General features: G+C 37.7%; 1 protein-coding gene across 10 annotated transcripts in view; it reads right to left on the bottom strand.

Annotated features, from left to right (window-relative positions):
• Positions 1-14,170, bottom strand: part of NAALADL2 (N-acetylated alpha-linked acidic dipeptidase like 2) — a 1,484,638-nt gene that overhangs the window by 62,863 nt on the left and 1,407,605 nt on the right. For all 10 annotated transcript variants that reach the window (XM_069083604.1, XM_069083606.1, XM_069083602.1 and 7 more), the window contains one exon: positions 9,796-9,889. In XM_069083604.1, coding sequence (XP_068939705.1) covers positions 9,796-9,889 — 94 coding nt within the window. The remainder of the gene's footprint in view (positions 1-9,795; positions 9,890-14,170) is intronic.

The raw sequence follows: 14,170 nt of genomic DNA, 5'->3' as shown, positions 1-14,170 counted from the left end.
AGAGAGAGAGAGAGAGAGAGAGAGAGAGAGAGAGAGAGAGAGAGAGAATGAACCAGTGCTTTTTGAAGTTGGCAAAAACTGAAAACTAAAGGGATGTCCATCAGTTGAGGGACAGCTAAACAAGTTGTAATGTATAAATGCTATGGAATACTACTGTGTTGTAAGAAATAAAGAAAGGACAATTTCCAAGAGACACAGAAAGACTTTTATGAAAAGATGCAGGCCAAAGTGTGCAGAGTCTGCAGAACAATATGGTAACATCAATATGATAAAAAATGCACAATATAATAATGACAATATCACCCCGTAGTATATTTGGAGGGAATGCCACATTGTACAAGGTAGATTTGCAGTTTCATGTGCAATTGTCTTTTTTATTGTGCTGTGTTGTGGAAGGGCTTTTTGTTCCATGAATTGAAAATAAAATTTAAAAAATGAAGAGTTCTGAAGATTTGTATAAGCTGATAAAGAATGAAATGAGTAGAATGAGAATAATTGATATGATAATAACAGCAATATAAAAAACAAACAGTTGTGAAAGCTGTAGGAACTTCATCCATGAATGCACAGTACCTATGATGAAGGATGTTATCTACCCACTGATAGAAAGCTGGTGGACTTAAGATGTAGAAAAACACACACACACACACACACAAACACACACACAGAGTTTTAAAACATGGACACTGAGGTCACAAATGTTTTCGCCTAACTATGCATTTTTATTACAAGGAATTTTTTTCCTTCAATATGGTAGCAATGGAAATGCAAAGGAGAGAAGATAAATTTCTATTAATTTAAAAAATAAAACAAAAAAAAAAGCCTCTGCAGGTCCTACCATCCCTGGTAACTTTTATCCTATTTAGCTCCTCCTTTTCTTCTCAGCTAAATTCTTCAAAAAAAAGGTCATTTTTACTTGCTGACTGAATGTCTCTTCCTTTTTCTCCTCCTCTTCTTTTCCTATGTTTTTCATTTTTAGATCAGTATTATTAACATTTGCATGTTGAAAATGGTGTTAGTAGGAAATGGTATTAGCATTTTTGGATGAACTACTGAGTGGCATTGTGTGAAATACCAGGAGTCTATGGAACCCAGTTAGGCTAGCACTAATCTTATACACTGATCTATTTTGACAAATGAGAAAATAAAAGCTGAGAGAGACAAACTGATTTATTCAAGGTCACACAGCTGTTCAGAAGAGAGGTCAGGATTGTTGTTGTCGTTGCTAAGTCATTCAGTTGTGTCCAACTGACTTCATGACCCTATGGATCAAAGCAACAGAGGATCCGGCCCTTCCCTCCTCCACTACCTCCCAAATCTGTCCAAATTCAAGTTCATTGTTTCCATGACAGTATCTATCCATCTTATCCTCTGTCACCTCTTTTTCCTTTTTCCTTCAATTTTTCCCAACATTAGGGTCTTTTCCAATGAATCCCATTTTCTCATTATGTAGTCAAAGTATTTAAGCTTCAGCTTCACTATTTGATCCTCCAGTGAATAGTCTGAATTAATTTCTTTAAGTATTGACTGATTTGATCTCCTTGTTGTCTTCTAGTGCACCACAATTTGAAAGCATCATTTTTATGGTATACAGCTTTCTTTATAGTCCAAATCTCACAGGCATACATTGTCACTGGGGCAAAAAAACCTAGCTTTGATTATATAGACTGTGATAGTAATGGCAATTAAAGATTCCCCTGTATTGGCTTGGTTTTCAAATTGATTGTGTTAAAACCCAGAGTTTGTTAATCCCACCTGTGGGATGGGCTTGTTGATGTGAAAAGAAAGTCCTGAACTGGGAGGAGCTGGTGAGGTAGATTTGGAGAGACACTAGAGAGAGGTGGAAGATCTTTTTGGAAGCAGCACCTCGTGGAGAGAGAGAGACTAAGAGAATTGCTGGTGGCCGCTTTGAATTGCCCTGGACTTTTGAGACCTGCCCCCTGAGCTGCCAAGGACTGAGGAGACATGGCTGTTTTGCTGGTACTTTGTCTGTCTGTTTTGATGTTGTTTTGCCAGATTTGTCCACTGGTGAAAGACAGTCCTTTTGTTGAAGAAGTCCTGGAACCTGGCTGTTCACTAAGAAGCCCTGAGACTGTCCTGCATACAGAGAGTGAATACTGTCCACTGGTGAGGGACAGTACTGTTGTTGCAGGGGTCTGGAGACTGTCCTGCAGACAGAATGAATACTGTCCACTGGTGAAGGACAGTGCTGTTGTTGCAGGGGTCTGGGAGCCTTTCTGTTGGTTCAGAAGCCCTGAAGAAGGATTTTCTTGTTGTATGTTTATAGAAATCCTGGGAGAGGGCTTTGCTAATGTGTTCAGGGGGTCTAGGACTGTTCTACAGACAGAGGACAAATTCATGAAGGGACTGGCAATGTATCTTATGGCCTTGCTAAGCCCTGTCTCCCCAGGAACTAAGATTGCTGAGAACTTGCCTCGTGTCAAGATGAAGAAAAGACCTCCATTTGGGTATTAAGTGCTGTGTTTAAACTTGATGTAACTCTGGGGTAGATTCAATTGTGATCCAGGGGTGGGGAACTTTTGACCTTATGTTTGGAAACTAATCTCCATTTGAGAAGAGGGGCTTTGTGGTGGACTTAATTAAGGTATAGCCTAGGGGTGGAGAAGTATTTAGAACAGAGACTTTGTAATTGATTGAATGATTGGAAGGTCCTGGGGTGGGGTAGTCCTTGGAGATTATTTAATCATACTTAGTAAATGCTGTATTTTGAATGATGTCATGTTTTGATCTTCTCTGTTCTGGGTTTGTTACTGAATAAAATGGAGAGCACCTATGCTGGTATTCTGAACCTTGGGAAGTTGCCTTTCCTTGGCATTACATTGCACAGACCTTTGTTGGCAAGGAGATGTCTGTGCTTTTTAGCATTCGGTCGAGATTTGCCATAGCTTTCCTTCTAAAAAGAAAGCATCTTTTAATTTAATAGCTGTAGTCACCTCCTGCAATGATCTTTGAGCCTAAGAATATAAAATCTGACACTGCTTCCATTTCTTCTCCCTCCATTTGCCAGGAATTGATGGGACCAGTTGCCAAGATCCTAGTTTTTTTTTTTTTTAAGTTAAGCTTTCAAGCCAGCTTTTATACTCTTCTCTTTCACCCTCATCAAGAGGCTTATGGACCTGTTTACTGGACTTATGGTTCAGGGCAGCTTCTACTGCTATGCTCTAAAGACTAGACCCATTGAGAGTAGAGCTTGATGGAGATTGGGGATGGCTGGGTTCTTAAGGCAACATCCCACAAAAAGCCAGGGCCTCAGACAGAGTCTCCCTTATCCTCTCTACTTCCAGCTTGATATTATTGACCTTGTCCCTAGATCTGGGCTCTAGGATTAAGCTCCTTAGTAGAAGATGGGGAATACTGGAGGAAAGGGAGACAAGAACTTGGAGCCAGACTGGGGGGTCAATCCCAGAATCAATTCTGAATAAATGTAGTCTCTACCATTGAGAAGTCTCCTGTGGTGCCTAGACTAAGGTTCTCCATTTCTGAGAAAGTGGGGAGAGCCAAGATATGCTGAGCAGCCAACATATTCAGTCCATTGCCAAATCTAGTCTTCTCTACCTTTACAACATCTCTTCTGTACATCTCCTCTCCACTCACAGAGCCACCTTCCTATCAGGCTCTCAAGCCTTTTATCTGATCTTCCTAACTTTCTCCACCTAAATTCAAATCCATCCTCCACTCAGCAACAAAAACAATTTTCCAAAGAAAAAACATCTAGAAATCATCTATTTTTATATTTCTTACAGATAGAAAGGCATCCTCTGTGGGCATGTGATCAATCCTTTAATATCTTCAATCAATTCATGATCACTTCTGATTCTAGAGAACTGATAATGAAGAATGCCACTTGTATTCTGTCGGAGAGGTGATGGTAATATGCAGAATTAGACTCACATTTTTAGAAATGTCCTTTATAGAAATTTGTTTTGCTTGGTTACATGTATTTGTTATGAGGTCTTTTTTGTTGTTATTGAATGAGTAGGGGGGAGATTGAAGGGATATATAAGTGCTGGATCATTTGAAAAAAAAAGTATTAAAAAAGGAAGGAAAGAAAAAAAAAAGTAGAAGTCTGATACTGTCAATCCCTGCTCCAGGAGGTCTATTGGCTGCCTATTTTCTCTAGGATCACATGCATAGTCCTCTGGCATTTAAAGCTCTTCAGTTCTTGGACCATTACTCCACTTTACTCCCTCCATACACTCCATGATCTGGCTTTGCTGGCCAGCCTGCCCATCAATATCCTGTTATTGTGCCTTCCTCTGGCTGCCCCTCATGTCTGCAATGCTCTGCACCCTCACCCCTCCCTTTTAAACCCCCCCGGATTCCCTGAAGACACAAAATCCTACTTCCTGAAGGAGGCCTTTCCCATCACCATCTTCCTTCCCCATTTCTAGTGCCTTCCTTCTGGGGTTACTTTCCATTTACTTTCTCTCTACATAGTTAGCCTATATCAAACTACATGTTAACTGCCTACATGTTAATTCCCACATTAGAATACTAGTTCCTTGAGAGAAGGAATTGCGTGTGCCTCCCTTTATATCCATAGCATTAAACACTCCATAAGTACTTGTTGCTTGACTGTGTGTGAGTGTGTGTGAGTGTGTGTGTTGGTAAAGCAGATGAACAATAAGCTAGACCTAAGGTTAATTAGTTGATGAGAGAGAAATAAGGTTGAATCATAGTGGTGGAGTTTCATATGACTTCCCACAATGTTAAAGTAATTGTTCCTGCAAAAGTCTATCCCTTCAGTCCCTAGTCAATAAATTATTTAACACCTACTATGTTCCCAGCACTGTCCTAAGCATGGAGGATACAAAGGTAAAATATAATCCCTGTCTTTAAGTAGCTTACAATCTAATGGAGGAGACAACATATAAATAAGGTAAATATGGGACAAACAGGAAACAATTAACAGAAGAAAAAGTACTAGAATTCAGAGAAATTGGGAAAGGCTTCTTATAGAAGGCAATGTTGTATGGCTATAAGTCAATTACAGCAGAATTAAAATTAGAGCAATGGAGTGACATATGGTGGGTTTAAGTAGATGATAGCTGGTTACCAATGACTTGTCCATGGAAAGTGATGGAAAGACATATTCGGCCAAACTAAGAAGGGGTCTAGGTTTCTATTGAGACTGGGCCAGTACATAGCCAACCCAATTGGTACCTTTGTGATAGAAAAAAGACCTCCAAAACAGAGGGAGGATTTTCAAAAGAACATGTATAAAAATCATACATGAAAATAAATTATGGAGGAGTTGCGCTCTGCTCACGGAGGAAATACCTACTGAAGATAACACAGAAACATCAATATAAAAAAATGTATCAAAGACTAGAGATAAAAAGGATTCACATTTTAACAACCACTACCACCACCACCATCACCACAACAGCAACAAAAACAGTTGAGGAATAAGGAAACAATGGACAAGTCATCGCTGTCATCTATAATTGCAGAGATGGAATTTCTGCCCAAGAACATAATTAGTATTGGGGATAAGTAAATGATATAGAAATGTTGTTGACGAGGTGATAGACCAAACTCCTAGCATGATATCTCATAGAATTGGGCACAGAGAAAGTCTTTATCTTCTCCAGTGAATTCCTCACTCAACCTAGTAAAGTTTCTTGTTCAGGGGATCATGGAACATGGGATCAGAGATTTAGACCTGAGAGGGATCTCAGAGATTATGTAATCAAAGTCCTTATTTTGCAGATGAGCAGAGTCCAGATGAGGTAAAATGACTTGGTAAATGTCACAGGGGACATCAATAGTAGCATCAGAATTGAATATATGTACCCGGACATCGAACCTGGTTTACTCGACCATAGAACAAAACACTGGGAAGTCCCAGTTCAGTCCCCAAACCTTTAGGATCCTAATATTGACTGAAAATATGGTAGGAGATGCTGTACAATTTAATCTCTATTTTCCAAGAAACATTTTATGTAAATTGGAAATCTTAGGACTTCTCTGTGATACAGGACTAATTTTTCCTTCCCTCAAGGAGCCTGGTTTTTGAGAAGCTCCATTCATAAGCTGAGGAAGGCAGCAAGATGAGAAGACCAGCCCAGATTTTGCCTAACTCTGAACCATCTGAGGGTAATTAAGTGCTGGAGTAGACAGAAAACTGTCTGGAGTTAGAAGTTCAAAGCCAGTCTCAGATACTAGCTGTGTCACCCTGGGCAAGTCACTTAAACCTGTTTACCTCAGTTTCTTCATCTGTAAGGTGAGCAGGAAAAAGAAATGGGCAAACTACTCCATGAACACTGCAAATGGGGTCACAAAGAGTTGTACATCACTAAAATGATTTTACAACAACAAAACAGCTGAGAAAGTGTGTTGGAGATGATTAAAAGCCACAGTTAGGTAATGGTAGAGGTTGGGGAGGTGGTGGCTGACATCCCCTTATAGCCCCAGCAAGTAAAATTTCAATTCAATTGAACCAAACTTTGTTAAGTGGCAACTCATTGCTTTTGGCACCGGGCCTCCTGATTCCCAGGTACATGTAATCTCATTTTGTGATGAAAGGAAGAGAAGTTTATGGAAATGAGAAAGGAAACAAAACCAGAACTAGGTAGATCTGAATGTGCTGTGACTTCAGAATAGAGACAAGCTTCAAAATATGAAACTGTAAACCTAACAGGGCATGGAATTATCACCTTCAAAGTAATTTTCACTTCTCTAAAATTAAGTGATTGACGCTAATGAATTATCAGAGCTAATGGGGAAAAAAGGCAGATTAAATCAACATTGTCTGTTATTCAGAGAAGACAAGGAAGAGCTGCCAAGAACCATTTTCCATTTTGTGAGGAGCTACAGAGGCGGCAGCAAGCCACACATTGCAAAATGATGATTTCCTGCTGTGTATGGATTGAGCTAAATAAATGTGTATATAGTCAGATCAGAGACTAAACGACTTTTATTTTTCTTGGGCACTTACTGTTTGAGGAATGTTGTTAACTAACTTCTCTGCTGACAAATACAAATGGTTGGGATTAAATAAAGGCATCAAATTTATGTGACTATAAATTAGAGAAAATTGCTATTTTCTATTTTAAAGAGGGGATGGAGCTACCCCAGCAAAAGAAAGCACAATACTCTTGTGGTAACAAAATGGGCAGTGGATTTGTGTCCCCTATCCATGATTTAATAACTAAGCAACCTTGTCAAGTCCTTTAATCTCTTTGAGATTCAATTTCCTCAGAATGATAATCCTTGCACTGTTGTATTTCCTGGGGTTGTTGTCAGGTTCCAAATGTGTGTGTGTGTGTGTGTGTGTGTGTGTGTGTGCATGCATTCACACATACACACATCTATACATATGTAGATATATATATATATATATATATATATATATATATCTTCATAATCATAAATCAGAATATAAAGCTTTTATTTCAAACTCATCCTCTACATTTTATATCAGGTATCAGAGGACCAAATTCTGGCACTGACATTAACTTCCTACATGACTTTAAGCCACTTAGGTCTAAGTATCCACTCCTGTACAATGAACTAGTTGGATTATGTAACCTTCCATGGTCCTTCTCAGCTCTGTAACTGTGGATCTATAAACATTCCATAGACATTATGGGATGTGCAGCTGGAACAACCCTCATAGATCATATGGGGCTGGAAGGGACTTCTGAAATCAGATAGTTCAACCTCTTCATTTTATAGATGAAAAACCAAGGTTAAGGGAGTTTCAGTGATTTGTTGAGGGTCTCATGGGTAGTAAAGGAATAGAACGGGGAATTGTGCTCAGACCTTCAAAACCTAAGCCTCGTGCTCTTTTTTTACTATATCAAACTTTCTCTTGTTGGGTTTCATATTATTGGAAAGAGGCAGGTAGGTTGCATAGTGTTAGAGCATTGCTGGAGTCAGGAAGACCTGATTTCAAATATAGTCTCAGACATTTACTAGCTGTGTGACCCTGGGCAGGTCACTTAATCCTCTTTGCCTCAGTTTCCTCACCAGTACAATGAGCTGGAGAAGGAAATAGCAAAGCACTCCAGTATCTTTGCCAAGGAAACCCTAAACAGGATCACAAAGAGATGGACATGACTGAAATGACTGAATAACAAAATTACCAGGAAACAATTTTTATAAAATATAGACAGACCTTGTCTGTCACTTATTTTAATCTTAGAGTGTTTACCAGAATATATGCACATTACATGTACATGCAAACACATAGACCAGCAAATGAGCACATCCATATTCATTCCCTAAATAATGTTTAGTTCTGAATAAACACTCAAACCAAGGTCATTCCATCAAATCCCGCTCTCCAGCACTAACCAATAAATCAACCGAAACAAATTTTTCTGTGGTAAATTATCCTTCTTCTTCGTGGTTGTGAAGATGGAGGGGAACTGGAATGATCTGCTGCCAATGTAAACCAATGCAATAAATAAATAAAATGGCCAGTTGTCAAAGGGTGAAAATTACATGGCTGAAAATGCAATTGGGTTTCAGAGACTCTCATCCTTACCCTGGTCGCAGTGCGGGAGAAACAGCATTTTATGGATCAGTCACAAAGACTGTTTATCTTTGACTGTAGCCAAGAACTTAAGACTAATTATTGCTCAACTGTCATAATAAAATCAGAAGAAATATAAACAATTTATGCTTATATTAAGCGGCTAAATATTATGTTTAATTTAACGCTGTGCATGCGTACTGCTTGGCTAATGAAATCATCTGGGATTATTGCCTATATTCAAAATAAAATAGCTCTTTGTTTTTGAGTAAGTGCGTGACTGCTGCATAATACCACATTCTCACTAAAAATATCTTCTGCTGGGAGGTAACAAAATGACCCTTCCCTTACTATATATGTTGGTGGAAATCATATGCATTATTCCTATAGGTGAAAGCATTTTTCCCACGACAAAATTATAATGGTAGGCTTGAGTAGAAACCACCTAGAATTAATAGAAGGGTTGTAGGCTCATAGATCATAGCTCTAGAGCTAGAAGAGATCATGGTAACCATCAGGTCTAAGCTCTTCACTTAACAGATGAAGAAACTGAGGTCCAGAAATAACATTAAAGCTCACCCAAGGACACATTGGTAGATACTCATAGGACAATCAATACAGAGTAGAATGAGTGAAGAGACCTCAAAGGTCATCTAATCCAACTCCTCATTTTTCTGATGAAGAAACTGAGGTACAGAGAGGTTGACTAACTTGTTCAATATCACAAAGGCAGTATGTGGCAGAGACTAAATTTGAACTTAATTTTCTTCCTCCAAATTCAGTATTCTTTAAATGTAATTTCTTTATCTTGGAGGTGACAATCTCATAGCTACAGAAGGGTAATGGGACTGCACAGAACACTTCAATAACTATGTCTCCAGTAAAATGTAAGTGAATCTCCAGTTTTATGAAGATGACTACATGGTGGTTTTCATAACACTGAAGGGTAAGAAAGTCTTCTTGAGTTCTTATGGATTCATATATATCAAAGAACAACTATACAAACTTTAAGATGACACACATCCTTTTGATAGGTCAATATGAGAAAAGAGTAATCAAGACATCTGTCAAATTCTCCTCATATCTTAACAGATCCTCTGTTTTATCAATATGGCAGCTAAAATTTTTCCATGCCCTACCTTAATCACCTTCTAGAAATAGAGAGAAATTTCTTGCATTGCTGGAAAAGGTTGCTATATGACATTCATCAGCATATTACTATTCATTGTTGAAAATCAGTTGAAACATTTTTTTTTACATTTCCTCAAATTACTATAATTCTCACAAATTACCTTTAAGGCTGTTTTGAACTTCTAATGCTATATCCAGAGCATTAAAGGGCAGAACTGGATCATTGGCAATTTGCAAAATCACTTCTCCTGAGAGCTGAAAGAAAGAGAAAAAAAAATTGCTAATATGTTTAATAATTAAATGGGGTTTTGAGGGGTATGGGATGGTCAGTATTTCATATAATTTTATACATCATGGTGAAAAAAAAAACACGTGAAAAAGGATAAGATTTTTAGAAAACTTTTATTCCAACAAGAATATATATGTATATATAAAATATGTATATGTATATACATAAATATGTATATTTGTATACATAAAATTTTAATCCTTTATTACTAGGGGAAAAAAGCACTCAATATATTTCACCTGTCTCAGGGTACTATGAGGAAATTTAATATTTTGTCCTCCTTGAGGATGAGATAAAGTACTGGGAAATATTTTGCTCCATAGAATAGAGGTGAGATATTTGAACTTTTCACCAATTGCTTATCAGTTAGCTGAAGGTATCACATGACAGAAGACACTGAAGCAGGTGAAGGAGCTGAAGGAGATAATTTAGAATAAATGTCAGGTTAATGAAATCAGCACCTTAGAATCATAGACATGCATATGTTTATTTTATTTAAAACACAACTGAACAGAAGATAGCTCTAAACCTGTATAAACCAATAATCTTCTTGGTCTCACCTGACTCTTACTCTTTAAAAAAAAAAAAAAGTCATTAGCACAATTGACACCATCCATAACTACATAAAGCTCAATATTGAAAAGATGAATACAAGCTGCTAATCTTAGAGACAATGGAAGGGACTTTGGAAATAATCTAGTCATTTTATAAATAAGGAAACTAAGCCCTTGAAACATGGAACAAATTACTAAGGGTCACATACATTAAGTGCCTCCTATGTGAAAGGTCCGGGTTTGTGTACTGGGGGTAATAGGAAGTCTAGATTAGACATGGTCTCTGATCTTATAGATCTTAGAGCATATTAGGGAGATAAGACAAAAAGGATAATATATAACAGGGGGCTCAAAGGTGTGGCCTACATACCTCTCAAATGTACCTCATTCAAGATAAACATCTACCTGATTTTAATGTACTGATGTATTAGTTAAAAAGAAATACAAATAGTTTATATAATGGCTTTTCTAAATCAATATGAAGCCCACAGGAATCTTATATAAAGTTAAGTGGCCCCTATTTCTATTTGAGTTTGATACCATTTATGTATATAGATACCAACTGCAAACCTTCTACCATTTTTAGTAGGAGGTCTTTGAGATTTGCTGTGAAAATGAAAAATTTATCACCCTGTAGCCAACCTGATGATGAATAGCCATCATTATTCTTGTGTCTTTCTTTATGAAAAAGCCTTTGGCCCAGTCATTCTCCAATAGCTGTACCTTTTACCTCTGCCCCTTACTCAAAGAAGGAGAAAAATCAAATTGATTCTGAATTAATTTTTTTAAATTAAAGCACAATGGTTTCCTCTCCATCAGTGTCTACTGGATAACAGACATTGCTAAGCAGACAGACTTTGCCTATACTTCTGATTTTGGGGACCCCATATCTAAGGACTAAAAATGAGGTGAGTAGACTGAGAGTGATATAAAGAGAAATGAAGCCTAGGGAAGTCTTATCTACCTAGGAAAGTTTTGCTGGCATTTTTTTTTTTCATCTTAGTAGTGAGATGTGGTAGTTCTGACAACAGGAGGGTGAGCCTGCCACCCCGCTATTCCTATCAAAAAAAAGCACCTGGCAACCAATATTGGTGCTTCCAAGGCACCTGGCCTGCTCCTGCTCTCTAGATACAAATGACTTCATATGCAGAAAGAAGGTTATTGGAGATCTTGCTGTGTGGGAAATGGAAAGGAACTCTCCCTCAGCTCCTTTCACAGCTGGTATTGATCTTTTCAAATTCTCCCCTTGGTTGAAGGGTAAGTGCATTGGTCTAACCAGAGCATTATAAACTTTAAAGCATTTTCACATCTTTGATTCTCATGGTGCTTTGAAGTTGGCAGAGCAGATGTACTCGTCACAATTTTATAGATGAACTGAGACTGGGAAAAGTTCATAGAAACCTATAATTTAAAGACCAGAGATATGGAGGGGAAGGGACCTTACAGTTGAAATGAAAGCCCAGAGAGTTTCAGTGACTTCCCAAAGTCATGGAATCAATGCATCAAATATTTAGAGCTGGTAGGCCTGTCAGAGGCCATCAATTTCAAGGACAGCAAGGTGATGCAGTGGATAGGGCACTGGGCCTGGAGTCATGAAGACATGAGTTCAAATCTGATGTCAGACACTAGCTATGTGACCCTGAGCAAGTCATTTAACCTCTGTTTACCTCTGATTCCTCATCTGTAAAATGAGCTAGAGAAGGAAATGGCAAACAACTCTAGTGCCAAGAAAACCCTAAATGGGGTCACAGAGTCTGGTATGACTGAGAGTACTCAATAACAACATGTAAGTATGTATACACATACATGCATATAGATACATATTTGTGCATATGAGTTTTAAATGGGATTTCTCTATTACTTCCCACTGGATTTTGTTGGTAATATGCAGAAATTCTGATGATATATATGAGTTAATGCTGAAATTAACAATCAATTAAATTTTTAGTTGACTCTAGAGGGTTCTATAAATAAACTCTCATATCTGCAGAAAGGGATATTTTGTTTATCCCTATGTTTATTCCTTTAATTACATTTTCTTTTCTTATTGCTATAACTAGCATTTTTATAAAAGAGTGGTGATAACAGGTACCTTTGCTTTATCCTAGCTTTTACTGGAAAGACCTCTAGTGTATTTCTATTACATATAATCTTATCTCTTGGTTTTAGATAGATACTATTTACCATATTAAGGAAAGATCCATTTATTTCTATACTTTTTAGTATTTTTAACATATATTAGTGTTGTAACTTATCCAAAACTTCTTCTGCATTTACTGAGATAATCATATGATTTTTATAGTTCTTATTATGGCCTCTTAAGTTTACAGCTTTCCTAACATTGTACCAACCCTGTATTCCTGATATAACTTCAATCTGGTCACAATTTTTAATATGTTTCTATAATTTCTTTGCTAATATTTTGAACAGGGAATAGAAATGAAAGTATAAGACAGTCCCTGCTCTCAAGAAGCTCACAGTACCTGGATGAATTATTGAATACATTGGATGATTTCTGGGGTTTCTTATAACTATGAGATTCTGCATGAGTGTAAGACCTCCAAATCCAATGCATCTCTTTTGCTTAATCTATGAGTGCATTAAATCATAAGCACCTAGAACATAGGGACTAGCTCTCCCTTACATTGTATTATTCCCTTTGTTTTTTTTTTGTCGGTTTTTTTTTTTTTTTTTTTTTGCCTTTTGGAGGACAATTGGGGTTAAGTAACTTGCCCAAGGTTACAGGCTAGTTTTTTTTGTGTGGGTGTTAAGTGTCTGAGGCCAGAACCGAACTCAGGTCTTCCAATGACTCCAGGGCTGGTGCTTTACTCACTGTGCCACCTAGCCGCCCCCATTATATTGTTAATGTTAAAAAGATAAGTCTTTGTTTTCATGAGATGCTTGGAATTGGTAAAGAAATTTAACAATTTCCTAAAAGCATTCCAACCACTCCCTTCTTTTTCAATTCTGGGCCATCTGTCCCATTTGTTCCTGATATATCTACTCTATGACAAGCCCTTTAGAGTGTCCATCCCATGCTAGTTTAATCTGGGCAACAGATAGTCTTAGTTAACTTGATTTTTCCTGTATGGATGGACCAGCTGAATTCTTTGGAGTGGTTAAATATCTCTTCCAGGAGGTTCTGAAATATCTTAGGGTTTTATATAATCAGCCCAATGTCAGTCACCAAGAGGAGAGTCTTGTAGGATATACACCGGGAGTTGGTCTGCAACTTGGACTTTGCACCGAATCTCCTCCATGATAGTGGCAAATACTTGGTGAGCATTCGTCTCCCTGTTTTATATCTTACCTAACCTTATTATCAGGATGTCACTGAATAGAGTTATGTTGTTAGATTTTCCCAGGAATCCAGAATGATTTTGACACATGGGTGGGAGATACCTTGTTTGATACCTTGAAAAAAGATACCTTTTTTCCTAGTTAAACCAATACAAACAATAAGCCTGATGGGATCTAATACTATGGCAATCTTATTAACTGTGAGATGTAAAGGATGTGGTCCACTGTTGAAGACCACTTGTGAAAGCCTACATGTTTCCTGCTAATATCCTCACTGAGGATGCCCTCACTCCTTATATAACTGACTATCACAAAGATTTTGGGAGAGTAGGCATACTGGATAACAGTTCTTAATATTTCCTTGGTTATTTTTTTAAATCAGTGTTCGCAAAG

The sequence above is a fragment of the Petaurus breviceps genome, unplaced genomic scaffold (assembly GCF_028583685.1).
Source record: "Petaurus breviceps papuanus isolate PSGF00001 unplaced genomic scaffold, PetGlider_PUasm1.0 173, whole genome shotgun sequence".
NCBI lineage: Eukaryota > Metazoa > Chordata > Mammalia > Diprotodontia > Petauridae > Petaurus > Petaurus breviceps.
This window is presented reverse-complemented; position numbering and strand designations above follow the sequence as displayed.